The 13,632-nt window shown below is 28.8% G+C and overlaps 1 protein-coding gene across 2 annotated transcripts in view; it reads left to right on the top strand.

The window, feature by feature from the left end:
* LOC122503877 overlaps positions 1-6,999 on the top strand; it is a 49,948-nt gene extending 42,949 nt beyond the window's left edge. For both annotated transcript variants that reach the window (XM_043614629.1, XM_043614630.1), the window contains 7 exons: positions 195-323; positions 3,638-3,760; positions 4,578-4,706; positions 5,264-5,353; positions 5,455-5,537; positions 5,621-5,885; positions 6,812-6,999. In XM_043614629.1, the coding sequence (XP_043470564.1) occupies positions 200-323; positions 3,638-3,760; positions 4,578-4,706; positions 5,264-5,353; positions 5,455-5,498 (510 nt within the window). In that variant the 5' untranslated portion in view covers positions 195-199 and the 3' untranslated portion in view covers positions 5,499-5,537; positions 5,621-5,885; positions 6,812-6,999. The remainder of the gene's footprint in view (positions 1-194; positions 324-3,637; positions 3,761-4,577; positions 4,707-5,263; positions 5,354-5,454; positions 5,538-5,620; positions 5,886-6,811) is intronic.
* Positions 7,000-13,632: the final 6,633 nt, after the last annotated feature.

The raw sequence follows: 13,632 nt of genomic DNA, 5'->3' as shown, positions 1-13,632 counted from the left end.
ATTTAATTATTTAAAAAATGTTTCTTAATTTAATAATTTGTATATCCATTATTTTAAACGAATTTCTTGAAGAAGCCTGATTATTATTAAACTTTAAATTTAATCGACCTAAATTTAAATTAATTAAAATCTTTATCAGATGCTAAATTAAATTTATTTTAATTATGAAAAATATTTAAACAAATATTTTTCAGGAAACATGTCTCCGAAGAAAAATCGTAATGCAAGGAAAGCAGTAACAATTGAACCTGTTGCCGAGAGTGCTGATGAGATGACTCAAGACATCACCGTACCGAGAGCTGCAAAAAGAACTGTTTTGAATGGTAATAAGTAAAATATTTAAAGATTGAAGCCCGTTTTACAATCAGGATTGTTACAAAATAATTTCATTTTGCTTCTCTCTGTTTTTACCTTTTTCGGACAAAATTTAAATTTTTTTCATGCCCATAATTTTTTGGTAATTTTTATAAAATCATGATTTTCTCCTACTTTAATTGATTTTATAAAATAATTGATATTATCAATCGTACCAAGAATTCAAGTATTTCCAAAACTCATAAACTTCTTCACTGAAATTCAATTATTTTCAAAAAGTCTAAAAAAATTGTCCTCAACATTTTCATTATATTTATAAATGAAGAGCGAAATTCTTGGTCAAAATCAATTATTTTCTGGAAATTTAATAGAATTTATTGCAAAATTTAATTATTTTTAAAATTTTAATAAAATTTACATCAAAATTTCAATTACATACTTTTAAAAAATTTTCTTATTTCAATGATTTTTAATATTCTACTATTTTAATAAAATTTTCCAAAAGAAATCAATTTTTAAACAAAAATTTTGATAACACAGTGCAACATTTTTGAGGTCATCGAATGTGCACTAAGTTTTGACTTCAGTTTCTGAAAGTACTTATCAAAACTAGCAAAAACCTATTTCAGTTTTGCTAGATTAGCTCGGATTTAAATTTTATCGACATTTGAATTTTTTTGAATTTTCACATTTTTCAGTTTTCTGATACGGGCGGATGGGAACACTGGCTATTAAAAGTTTATTAAAAAAATTCGCAATGGTCACAATTTGAAAAGCAATAATCCCTCTTTAATTACAGAGAAAGAAAATAAAATTTGGTAAAAAATTGTTTCAGTTACGAATTTTTTTTTTACTTTTTTACATTTTTCGGTTTTCTGAAACGGGCAGGTGAGAAAGCTGGCTATTAAAAGATTTTTAAAAAAAATTCGTAGTGGTCATCATTTGCAGGGCAATAATTCCTCTTTAATTTCTGACATTGAAAAAGAAATTTGGTCGAAAATTGTTCAAGTTATAAATTTTTTTTTCTAATTTTTAAAATTTTTCGGTTTTTCTAATACGAGCGGGTCTGAACGCTGTCTATTAAAAATTTATTACACAAAATTCGCAATTATCATAATTTGAAAAGCAATAATCCCTCTTTAAATTGTGATAAAGAAAAAAAAATTTAGTCAAAAATTGTTCGAGTTATGAATTTTCTTCGTACTTTTTTAAATTTTTCTTATTTTTGATCCGGGCGGGTAAGAACGCTGGTTTAAAATTTTTTTTTTAATCGCAATGGTCACATTTTGCAGAGCAATAATTCTTTAATTTCTGTCAAAGAAAAAAAATTTGATCAAAAATTGTTCCAATTATGGTTTTTTTTACTTTTTCATATTTCTCGGTTTTCTAATAACGGAAGTGGGAATACTGGCTATTAAAAATTTATTAAAAAAATTCACAACGGTCAAATTTTAAAATGCAATAATCCTTCTTTAATTTCTGATAAAGGAAAAAAATGGTAGAAAATTATTCGTATTATTTATTTATTTATGTACATTTGTGTACCCGCGGTCCTGTCGAACCGCGGGTTTTGATTTTTTTTTACTCTTTTCGAAATTAAATATTTGGAATCAAATATTTTTTCTTGGGTTAAGTTAAATAGGGATTATTGCTCTTTGAATTGTGCCCATTACGAATTTTTTTATTTAATGGTCAGTATTCCCACTTCCATTATGAGAAAACCGAAAATTTAAAAAAAGCAAAAAAAAATTCATAACTGGAACAATTTTTTACCAAATTTTTTTTTCTTTGTCATAAATTAAAGAGAAAGTATTGCTCTCCAAAATGTGACCGGATTGCTCAATAACCAATTTTACAATTATATATTATTAAAAAATTTAATAACCAGCATTATCACCCGCCCGAATCAAAAACAAGAAAAATTTGAAAATATACGAAAAAAAATCATAACTCGAACAATTTTTGACCAAATTTTTTTTTCAATGTCAGAAATTAGGGAGGAATTACTGCTCTTCAAATGGTGACCATTGCGAATTTTTTTTATAAACTTTTAATAGCCAGCGTTTCCACCCGCTTTATCAAAAAACCGAAAAATTTGAAAAAGTCAAAAAAAAATTCATAACTCCAACAATTTTTGACCAAATTTTATTTTCTTTCTCTGTAATTAAAGAGGGATTATTGCTTTTCAAATTGTGACCATTGCGAATTTTTTTAATAAACTTTTAATAGCCAGTGTTCCCATCCGCCCGTATCAGAAAACTGAAAAATGTGAAAATTCAAAAAAATTCAAATGTCGATAAAATTCAAATCCGAGCTAATCTAGCAAAACTAAAATAGGTTTTTGCTAGTTTCGATAAGTACTTTCAGAAACTGAAGTCAAAACTTAGTGCACATTTTATGTGTTGCACTGTGTAAAATTCTGCACGAATATTTAATAATTTAATAAAAATTTTATAGGAATTCATTTAGTAAAAATATAATTTGCATAAATTAAATAAAATTTATTTAATTTGGCATTAAATTCTTCGTAGTATAGTTAAATTATTTTCATTAATTTTAAATTTCCTTTAAGGGGATTTCAAAGTCGATTGGATATTTGCATTGAGCTTCAAAGGGAAAATTGCATCGACTTTGACACCGCCTTAAGGGATCTAATAATAAAATCATTTAAAGGAAGTCATTGATTTTCATGACTAACAATATTCATTACAAGAACTAAATTATTTTTAAAATTAATAAAATTGAATTGTTTTAAAAAATTTTCATAAAATTTATTACAAAATTTCAATTGTTTTTAAAAATTTTTCTTAATTCAATAATTTGTATATCTATTATTTTACTCGAATTCCGCGAAGTATGTAATTATTCTTAAAAATTTTATTAAAATTCGTTAGAAGAATTCGATTATTTCATAAATTTCTGATAAAATTATGTATAATAATCCAATTTTAAAAAATATTCAATTATTTAGTAAATTATTTATCTTTATATTTAAATAGTTGAATTCCCGTATAAAATTTTCTAATATTTTTTTGTAGAATTTTTTTCTTTCAAAAATGAATTTTAGTTAAAATTTTAGATCATAATCAAATTTTAAGGAGTTACTAATAATTGAATTTTGTAAAGATTTTAACTTAAAAGCATTGAAAATGTGAATGTTTCATACTTTTAATTGAAATTTTCTGAAATTTTGTTGAAAAATATTAATCTAAATTTTTAAAATTATTTCATGTTTTATTAAAGAACTACCAAATAGTCAACATTTCTTAAAATTTAATTGTAAAATTTAATTGTAAACCAAAGAAAATTTTTAAATTTATAGTGCCTGGAAAGAAGAATCTTCCTGTTCAGAGTGAAGAAAAAATGGATATTGATTCTGATGACAGTGATGATATTGGAGATTTAAAGGTGTCATCTGGTACAAAGAAGAAAAAAGTTGCGAAAGGTACAATATAAATTGAATGTTTATTAAAATTCTTATAAAAATTTGTATAAAAAAAGTTTTTAATAATTGAATTCTTTTAAGGGCATTTGAGCCTCTATGACGTCACAACTTTAAAATACATGTTTTGCACAAATTGTGACGTCATAATGTTTCAAATGCCCTTAAGGAAGTCAATTAAAATTGTACTGAAAATAATTGTAATTTTGTTCCAAATTTTATTATTTGTTAAAATTAAAATGGTTAAAATTCTTAAGAATAACTTTATAAAGAAATTTATAAAAAATTTAAACAAATTATTTTTTCGAAAGAGTTTATGCAAATTCTACTTTAAATAATTAAATTATTGTAAAATTTTAAAATTTTTTTAAAATAATTGAATTGATTTAAGTTTTAAGAAAATTTTTTTAAATATTTGGAATTTTGCTGCGAATTTCTTTAAAATTTTTTAAAATAATTGAATTTTGAGAAGAATTTTGCTTTTTATATAAAGATAATTGGAATGTGACAAGAATTTTTAAATATATATGAAAAATTGTATTACTTTTGGAAATAATTAAATTCTCGTGATGATTAAAATTCATTGACCTATGGTAAGCCAAATTATTAATAAACATTAAATTTAATCCACCTGAATTTAAATTAATTTAAATATTATTAGATGTTAAATTCAAATTATTTCAATTATTAAAGGTAGAAATTCATTATTTTGTATATAGATAACAATTTTTACTAACAATGATTTATTAAAAAAGACAATAATTTCTCTAATTCTTTAATCCCCTCACAGCTAAAAGGTACTTAAAGAAATATTTTTCAGGTGACATGTCTCCGAAAAAAAATCGCAGTGCGAGGAAAACAGTACCAATTGAATCTGCTGGTGAGAGTGCTGATGAGATGACTGAAGACATCACCGTACCGAGAGCTGCAAAAAGAACTGTTTTGAATGGTAATAAGTAAAATATTTAAAGATTGAAGCCCGTTTTAAAATCAGGATTGTCACAAAATAATTTGTATTTATTTTTTTTTGGACAAAATTTAGATTTTTTCCTACCCATAATTTTTCGTTAATGTTATAATTATCACGGAACATTCATACACTCTATAGTTATTAAATAACTTTTTCATATCACAAATGAAAAATTTATTTGTAACAAGTATTCCATAATTTATTTCTTAAAATATCTAAGAAGGATTGAGAAAAAAATTCCCTGACTTTTCCTCTCATATTTTCCCTAACTTGTTACTAATTTTATATCTGCTTTCTTAAGACAAAAATATGGTAACTGACATATTTAAGAATAAATTAATATCTAATAATAGAAACAAACGGTAATATAAATCTTTTAAGATTTGTTGGATTTAAAAATTTTTTATTTTTGTATAAGTTTATAGAAATTTCACTAACTTTGAATGAAATTCTCTGACATTCCCTGATTTTTCTATGACTTTCCTAACCGTTAGACACCCTGTTTTTATATAATTAATCGAAATAAATTTTTATAGATGGAAGTTTTCCTCTGGAAGAACAAAATGCTGATAGCTCTAAGACTTCACCGAGTGTGCCAGAATTTATGAATTTGATTTTCCCACAAGGTTATATTATTATGTCAATATATATATTCTACTGTTTCAATATATTTCATATTTCAAAGTAGAATAATATTTCGTAACTGATATTGTTATTTCTTTTTTAGTAACTCCAGAAATAGTCGCATTCCTTGGCCAGTTAGCAATTTAGGCACAACAAAAATTGCATGAAAATGCAACAAAAAATCCAGTTAGTCATTTTTATAATAGAAACTTATATTTGTTTTTAAACAATCTAAGTATTAAACTGCATTTAACCCTCCTTAAATATAGTTTGCTAACGTATCATCGAGTGAAAATACTATTTCACAAGCAACATAATCTACACCATCCTTATCATCAATAGCGGTGGTTGTGAATAGCGAGTTGTTCATCGACCCAAAGTATGAAATAGAATTCACGCGATTCAAAAAACGTCCGGAAGAAATGATTAGGCGTTTAATGCTAACTTTAGTGGGAGCCGAAAAACTAAAGACCATGACCGCCCTTGGAAAAGAAGGCAACCCGATCCCGCCGGAAATTCGAAATGCTGTGTATGGTGCGTATATTTATAAGTTATGATTAACCAGGGTGTTTAACAAGGGTTGCCAAAAAATTTTTCTTGACTTATCTTTGACTTTTTACTAAATTTATTTATGCTTTCTTGATAAAGAAATATGTTTACTGATATAATAAATGTTAAATTAATATATAATCTATATTAATAAAAATAATCGAATTGTTCTGAAGAATTTATGAAAAATTTAGAAAATAATTGAATTTTTTTAAAGAATTTTATAGAAATATTTTCAAATAATTAAATTCTTTCGAGAAATTCAATGACAAAATCTCCATGAAGTAACAATGTCTCTTCTCGTGTGACATTTCTTGAGATTTGAATTTAGAAAATAATTGAATTTTTGTAAAGAATTATTTTTAGAGAAGTTAAAATTCTTGTTGAAATTGAATTTTATGCAAATTTTGAAAATAATTCAATTCTTTCGTTTCATTTTATTTAAATTAGATTAAAAATAATTTAATTCCTGCAAAGAATTTAGTAAATTATAAAAATAATTTAATTATTTTGAAGAATTTATTAAAATTTTACTGCTTTTGATTGTGGCCTTGGGTCCAAATAATTACAACAAAAATTATAAAATGTCCAAAAAACATACCAAATTACAATTTTACGAAATAATTTAATTTTATGTAAATTTTTAAAAACAATAAGATTCTTTTGAGGAATTATATTAAGATTTTTTTGAAAAGAATTGAATTTCTGCAAAGAATTTGAGTATTTATAAAAAATAGTTGAATTGTTTCGAATATTTTATTAAAATTTAAGAAAATAATTGGGTTTTATGAATATACTTAAAAATAATTGAATTCTTCAGAGAAATTCAATTAAAATTGTTTTAATTAAGTCTCGAATCGATAAAAGTAGAACCTTCAAATACATACTAACTTTAAAAAAATTCTATATAGCATATGTGCAAAAGAAGACAAAGGCGAAAGGCTATGTATATCCGTGGGAAAAGTACGTGGATGTCTTAAATAACCAATGTTGTACACTAAGAAACCCTAAAAAAACCGACACCAATACTAAGAACAGCGACAAATTGAAGGAAACAACTGGACAAGGAAAAGAAGTCACAAATAAGGATGACAATAAATCAGAAGAAATATTTTAAATATTATTTTTAATTATTAAATAAAAAATTTAATGAAAATATAAAGAAATCTTTTACTTTGCAAATATTACAATTTATTGAGAGAAAATTGAACAAAATAAAGTAGAGTACCCATAAAATTGATTGTATGTCTTAAAAAGAAATTTATTTTCTAACAGTGACAGTGAATCAAAACGTAAAAAACGAAAAGCAGAAGATTAAGCAGCCTCTGGACTAAGGCATCAGACAAGCTACAGCTCCCGTGTCGTTGAAAATGACAATGCTTGATTGACAGCACAAATTCAAAAAATCGAAAACTTCTTTCAAAGTGTGGACGTAGCTGCCTTAAACAAATTTTAACATTCTTTCAACTCAAATTGTTTTTTATTTTTTAAACTTTAGTCAAAATTTCAATAATTCTTTCGGTGTCATTTTTCATTCCACTAGTAATATCCGTGCAAGAATCATTTAATAACTGTCTGCTCACCCCAATACAAAGAGCTCATAGTGCGACAAAGAATGAAAGGAAGAATACGACTATGAAAGATGCTTTACTGCTCAAATTTACGCAGAATTGATAAAAAAAATTATTATTAGTCATAAAATTTGTGGGAGAAAAAAGAGTAATAATGACCACAAATTAATTTTAATATTCAATTTTTTAAAAATTATAAAAATTTAATTCTATTATAGGGTAAGTGTGTCAATTGTGGCGGGTGCTCCAATTATGGCGACTTTGTAAAAAATAGAATTATTTACTATTTTAGAATAGTATAGTTATTTGAAAATGATAGAAAAAGTTATTTTCGACCTTACTCGATATAATTGTACGAAAAAAAAACACATTTGAACTATTATTGGTTTAATTATTTAAGTACAAAAATTGTGCCCCGCCATAATTGGCACATTTTCATTGAATGTGCGTGCTCCAGTTATGGCGCGCAACACAACCTCTAAATACACGTTATTTTCCCCGCCGTAATTGGCGCGCCGAAATTGACTAAATCGCGCCATAATTGACGTTTTTAATCCTAATTCTTATTGCTTTAATTTTGTTTAAATAATTAATTTTTATAAAGTTTTTATAAAAGTTTTTTTTCAGTTTTTTTTTTCATTTATTGTTTCATTTATTTTTGTCTTTATAACATAAAAATGTTTAAAAATTACTTACGCACAAAATCTATTATAGACGTATTTCATTTTAAATGGAAAAATAAAATCTGCTTACAAACTAAAGAGAAATGCTATAATAAAATTATCGGTTGTTCAAATATAAGTTTGCCAAATAATGAATTGAATACTAATATTTTAAAGATTTATAATCTATTTCAAAAAAATGATCTTAACACTGACATCTAAATATAATCAAATAAAATGAAAGAATACAGAATCGTTTTTTATTTATTGAAATTTAAAAGCAAAAAGAATAATTAAAATCATTTAATTTATTACATATTCAAAACTGCTTTTTTGCCAAAAATTGCAGCCGTTATTTTTGTAAGGGTCATGCCCGGGTTGACAAATTTAAAAAACTCAAAGATCCAAGTTTTAGTGACCTTAAGGGGGTGTCAAAGTCGATTGGATTTTTGCATTGAGCTTCAATGGGAAAATCGCATCGACTTTGACACCCCCTTAAGAACGGCAAATTTAAACCCAGGGTTATCCCGCGGTTGCCAAATTTAAATTTTTTTTTTAAATTTGAAAGTTCTTCAGCCAGAGTTTTAGAGACTATAGGAATGGCAATATCTTGTCCCAGGGTTGTGTCGGAGTTGGAAAATGTAAAAAAATTCAAAGTTCTTCAGCCGCGGTTTTAGCCATCTTAAGCAGGTCCAAATCTTGTCTCAGGGTTGTCCCGGGGTCGGAAAATGAAAAAAAAAAATTTTAAATCAAAGTTCTACAGCAACCGCTTGTAGCGACCTTAGCAACTGCAAAATATTCTTCCAGGGTTTTCTCGCAAATTGAAAAATGAGAAGAAAATTAAAAAAAAATAAAGTTCTTTAGCCGCGGTTTTAGCCATCTTAAGGGAGGCAAAATCGTGTCCCAAGGAATCCAAGGGTTGTCCCGAGGTTGGAAAATGTAAAAAAAATGTTAAAAATTAAATGCTCTTCAGTCGCGGTTTTAGCCACCTTCTGAACGGCAAAGTATTATCCAAGAGTTTTTTCGGGGTTATCCAGGGATTGAAAAATGTAAAAAAATTGACAAATAATTCAAAACTCTTCAGCCGCGGTTTTAGCCATCTTAAGGACGGCCAAATATTGTCCCAGCGTTGTCCCAATGTTAGCAAAGTTTAAAAAAAGCAAAAATATGTCAAAGTTCTTCAGCCATCGTTTTGGCGACCTTAGGAACGGTAAAATCTTGTCCCAGGGTTTTCCCAGGGTTGGAAAATGTTAAAAAAATAAAAAAAATACAAAACTCTTCAGCCGCTGTTTTAGCCATCTTAAGAACGGCCAAATCTTGTCCCAGGGTTGTGCCGGGGATGGAAAATGTAAAAAAAATGCAAAGTTCTTCAGCCACGGTTTTATTCATCTTAAGGACGGCTAAATCTTGTCCCAGGGATGGAAAATGTAAAAAAAATTCAAAGTTCTTCAGCCGCGGTTTTAGTCATCTTAAGGACGGCCAAATCATGTCCCAGGGTTGTCCCAGGGTTGGAAAAAAAATTTTAAAAACTCAAAGTTCTTCAGCCGCGGATTTAGCGACCTTCTGAACAGCAAAATCTTATCCCAGGCTTCACCCTGGGTTTTTCCGGAGTTGGAAAATGTAAAAAATTGAAAAGAAATTCAAAATTCTTCAACCACCGTTTCAGACGACATTAGGAACAGCAAAATCTTGTCCCAGGGTTGTCCCAGGGTTGGAAAATGTTTAAAAAAATGAAAAAAAATTCAAAGTACTTCAGCCGCAGTTTTAGTCATCTTAAGGACGGCCAAATCTTGTCCAGCGTTGTCCCAATGTTGGCAAAGTTTGAAAAAAGCAAAAATATGTCAAAGTTCTTCAGCCACCGTTTTTGGCGATCTTAGGAACGGTAAAATCTTGTCCCAGGGTTTTCCCAGGGTTGGAAAATGTAAAAAAATTGAAAAATAATTCAAAACTCTTCAGCCGCGGTTTTAGTCATCTTAAGGACGGCCAAATCTCGTCCCAGGGATGGAAAATGTAAAAAAAATTTAAAGTTCTTCAGCCGCGGTTTTAGTCATCTTAAGGACGGACAAATCTTGTCCCAGGGTTGTTTCAGGGTTTGGAAAATTAAAAAAAAATTTTTTAAATTCCTAGTTCTTCAGCCGCAGATTTAGCGACCTTCTGAACAGCAAAATCTTATCCCAGGCTTCACCCTGGATTTTTCTGGAGTTGGAAAATGTAAAAAATTGAAATGAAATTCAAAATTCTTCAACCACCGTTTCAGACGACATTAGGAACAGCAAAATCTTGTCCCAGGGTTGTGCCGGGGTTGAAAAATGTAAAAAAAATTGACAAATAATTCAAAATTCTTCATCCGCGGTTTTAGCCATCTTAAGGGCGGCCAAATCTCGTCTTAGGATTGTCCCAGGTTTGAAAAATGTAAAAAAAAATTTTAAAAATTCAAAGTACTTCAGCCATGGTTTTAGTCATCTTAAGGACGAACAAATCTTGTCCCAGGGTTGTCCCAGGGTTGGAAAAAGTAAAAAGAAAAATTTTAAATTCAAAGTTCTTTAGCCGCGGATTTAGCGACCTTCTGAACAGCAAAATCTTATCCCAGGCTTCACCCTGGATTTTTCCGGAGTTGGAAAATGTAAAAAATTAAAAAGAAATTCAAAATTCTTCAACCACCGTTTCAGACGACATTAGGAACAGCAAAATCTTGTCCCAGGGTTGTGCCGGGGTTGAAAAATGTAAAAAAAATTGACAAATAATTCAAAACTCTTCAGCCGCGGTTTTAGCCATCTTAAGGACGGATTAATCTTGTCCCAGCGTTGTCCCAATGTTGGCAAAGTTTAAAAAAAGCAAAAATATCTCAAAGTTCTTCAGCCACCGTTTTTGGCGATCTTAGGAACGGTAAAATCTTGTCCCAGGGTTTTCCCAGGGTTGGAAAATGTAAAAAAATTGAAAAATAATTCAAAACTCTTCAGCCGCGGTTTTAGCCATCTTAAGAACGGCCAAATCTTGTCTAAGGGTTGTGCCGGGGATAGAAAATGTAAAAAAAATTTTAAGTTCTTCAGCCGCGGTTTTAGTTTTCTTAAGGACGGCCAAATCTTGTCCCAGGTCACAATGTTGGCAAAGTTTAAAAAAAGCAAAAATATGTCAAAGTTCTTCAGCCACCGTTTTTGGCGACCTTAGGAACGGTAAAATATTGTCCCAGGGTTTTCCCAGGGTTGGAAAATGTAAAAAAGTTGAAAAATAATTTAAAATTCTTCATCCGCGGTTTTAGCCATCTTAAGAACGGCCAAATCTTGTCCCAGGGTTGTGCCGGGGATGGAAAATGTAAAAAAAATGCAAAGTTCTTCAGCCACGGTTTTAGTCATCTTAAGGACGGCTAAATCTTGTCCCAGGGTAGTCCTGGAGTTTGAAATTTTAAAAAAATTGAAAAAAATGGAAAAAACTGATCCCAGGGTTGTCCCGCGGTTGGCAATTTTATAAAACTTAAAAAAAATTCAAAGATCTTCAGCCATGGTAAATAACAAGCCTTTCCCATGGCCTGGGAAACTTTCATAAGCAAGGGTGGCGCTTTTCTTGTCCTAGTCTTGTGCCAACGTTGGCACTTGCTTCTTGAAACCTTTTCCTAAGGTGTCGCCAGCCTTATGTCATTTTCTAATGAATTTTCATTTTCTAATGAACATTATATAATGTTCATTAGATTTTACCCATTATAACATTTCCACGCGGGGTACTACACTGACTGCATAAATCATTTTTCCATTTTTCTCCGTGTAGGAGGAGGGGGGATCAAAGCAAATGTTTACTTGAAAATTGTCCAAAAAAAGAAATTGCTGCAGAAAGAAACAAAATTGCTGCAGAGGTACAAAATGTAAGTAGTAAACGGTTCAAATCGAGGGATCATTGAATTTGGGATTCATAATAATATATGTTGTTTGGTAGTATTAATTTATTATTACACAAAAAAAATTTTCTATCTAAATCTGAATCAGTGAAATTCCACTGAAAATCAGTGAAATTTGACTTAGAATCAGTGACTCTATTCTCGCAATCTGAATCAGTGGAATTTCAATGAAAATCAGATGAAAATTACTGAAATATCAGTCATTTTTCCCTGATTGAGCAATTAAAAAATTACTGAAAATTTCTGTTATGCATATTGCAAATTTCAGTTATTTTTAATTGGCCAATCCAGTGAAAAATGACTGAAATTTCAATCAATTTGACCCCTTTGAGGGGCAGTGGGACGTATACGTCCCACCTTTAAAAACCTCAATATCTTTGACGAAAATTAATATTTTGGAGTCGAATTTAGTGCGTTCTCTTCAGCAAGAATAGGGCTAAAAAATATGTAACCTAGATCATGTTAAAAAAATTCCTATTGTTTAAAAAAATTCATAAACTATTGTTAAAAATCACGAATTTTTTAAACATTTTAAAATCGACTAAAAATTGTTACTCGGGGGTTTTTGGGGTCGCTGATTACGAATATGACATCAGTTTTTAAAAATTCAAAATGGCGGATCCAATATGGCGGCAATTTTTTTTTTAATTAATCGGATTTGCTTGAAAATGTTTACTCGGGGGTTTTTGGAATCGCTGATTATGAATCTGATGTTAGTTTTTAAAAATTCAAAATGGCGGATCCAATATAGCGGAAGATTTTTTTAAATTGGCTAGTTTTACCTAAAACTTGTCACACGGGAGTTTTTGGGATCGCTGGTGACGAATCTGATGTTAGTTTTTAAATATTCAAAATGGCGGATCCAATATGTCAGATGACAAATGTAAAAATTTATTAGATTGTCCCGAAGCTTGTTACTCGAAGGTTGTTGTAGTCCTTGATTACCAATGTTTAGTTTAATTTTAAATTTAGATTGTGGGTTAATAATTAGCGGAGAAATTTTTAAATCAGTGACATCGAAAATTCCCAAATAACAATTTTTAAGTTAATTCAATTAATTTAAAACAAAATTGACCGCCATGTTAAATTCGTCATTTTGAATTTTTTAAAAATAACATTAGATTCGCAATCAGCGACCCCAAAGACCCCCGAGTAAGCATTTTCAAGCAAATCCGATTAATTAAAAAAATATGTCCGCCATATTGGATCCGCTATTTTGAATTTCTAAAAACTAACTTTAAATTCGTAGTCAGCGACCTAAAAAATATTAAGACATGAGTTATAAAGAAAATCCGTCCATATGAATAATGTGCGCCTCAAAGGGTTAACAATAAATGTTGTCAAGAATTCAAAAAAATTTCTTATTTGTGGGTATTTTCGATCGTTTACAGGCCTCGAACTGCCTTTGGCATTGAAAATTACGTACTTTACGTACCAAAAAAGGAAAAATTAGTGACCAATTTACGTACCAAAATTTGTAATTTCTTATTGAAAGTGCCGACTTTAAATCGCAAAATAGAATGATATAGTTTAAATAATTACATGAATTTCAATCAACATATTTTTATTAGTTTAGAAAATCTTAAAATTGAAATAATATTTTATATGTT

This window comes from Leptopilina heterotoma, unplaced genomic scaffold (genome assembly GCF_015476425.1).
Source record: "Leptopilina heterotoma isolate Lh14 unplaced genomic scaffold, ASM1547642v1 Lhet_271, whole genome shotgun sequence".
NCBI classification, from domain to species: Eukaryota; Metazoa; Arthropoda; class Insecta; order Hymenoptera; family Figitidae; genus Leptopilina; species Leptopilina heterotoma.
This window is presented reverse-complemented; position numbering and strand designations above follow the sequence as displayed.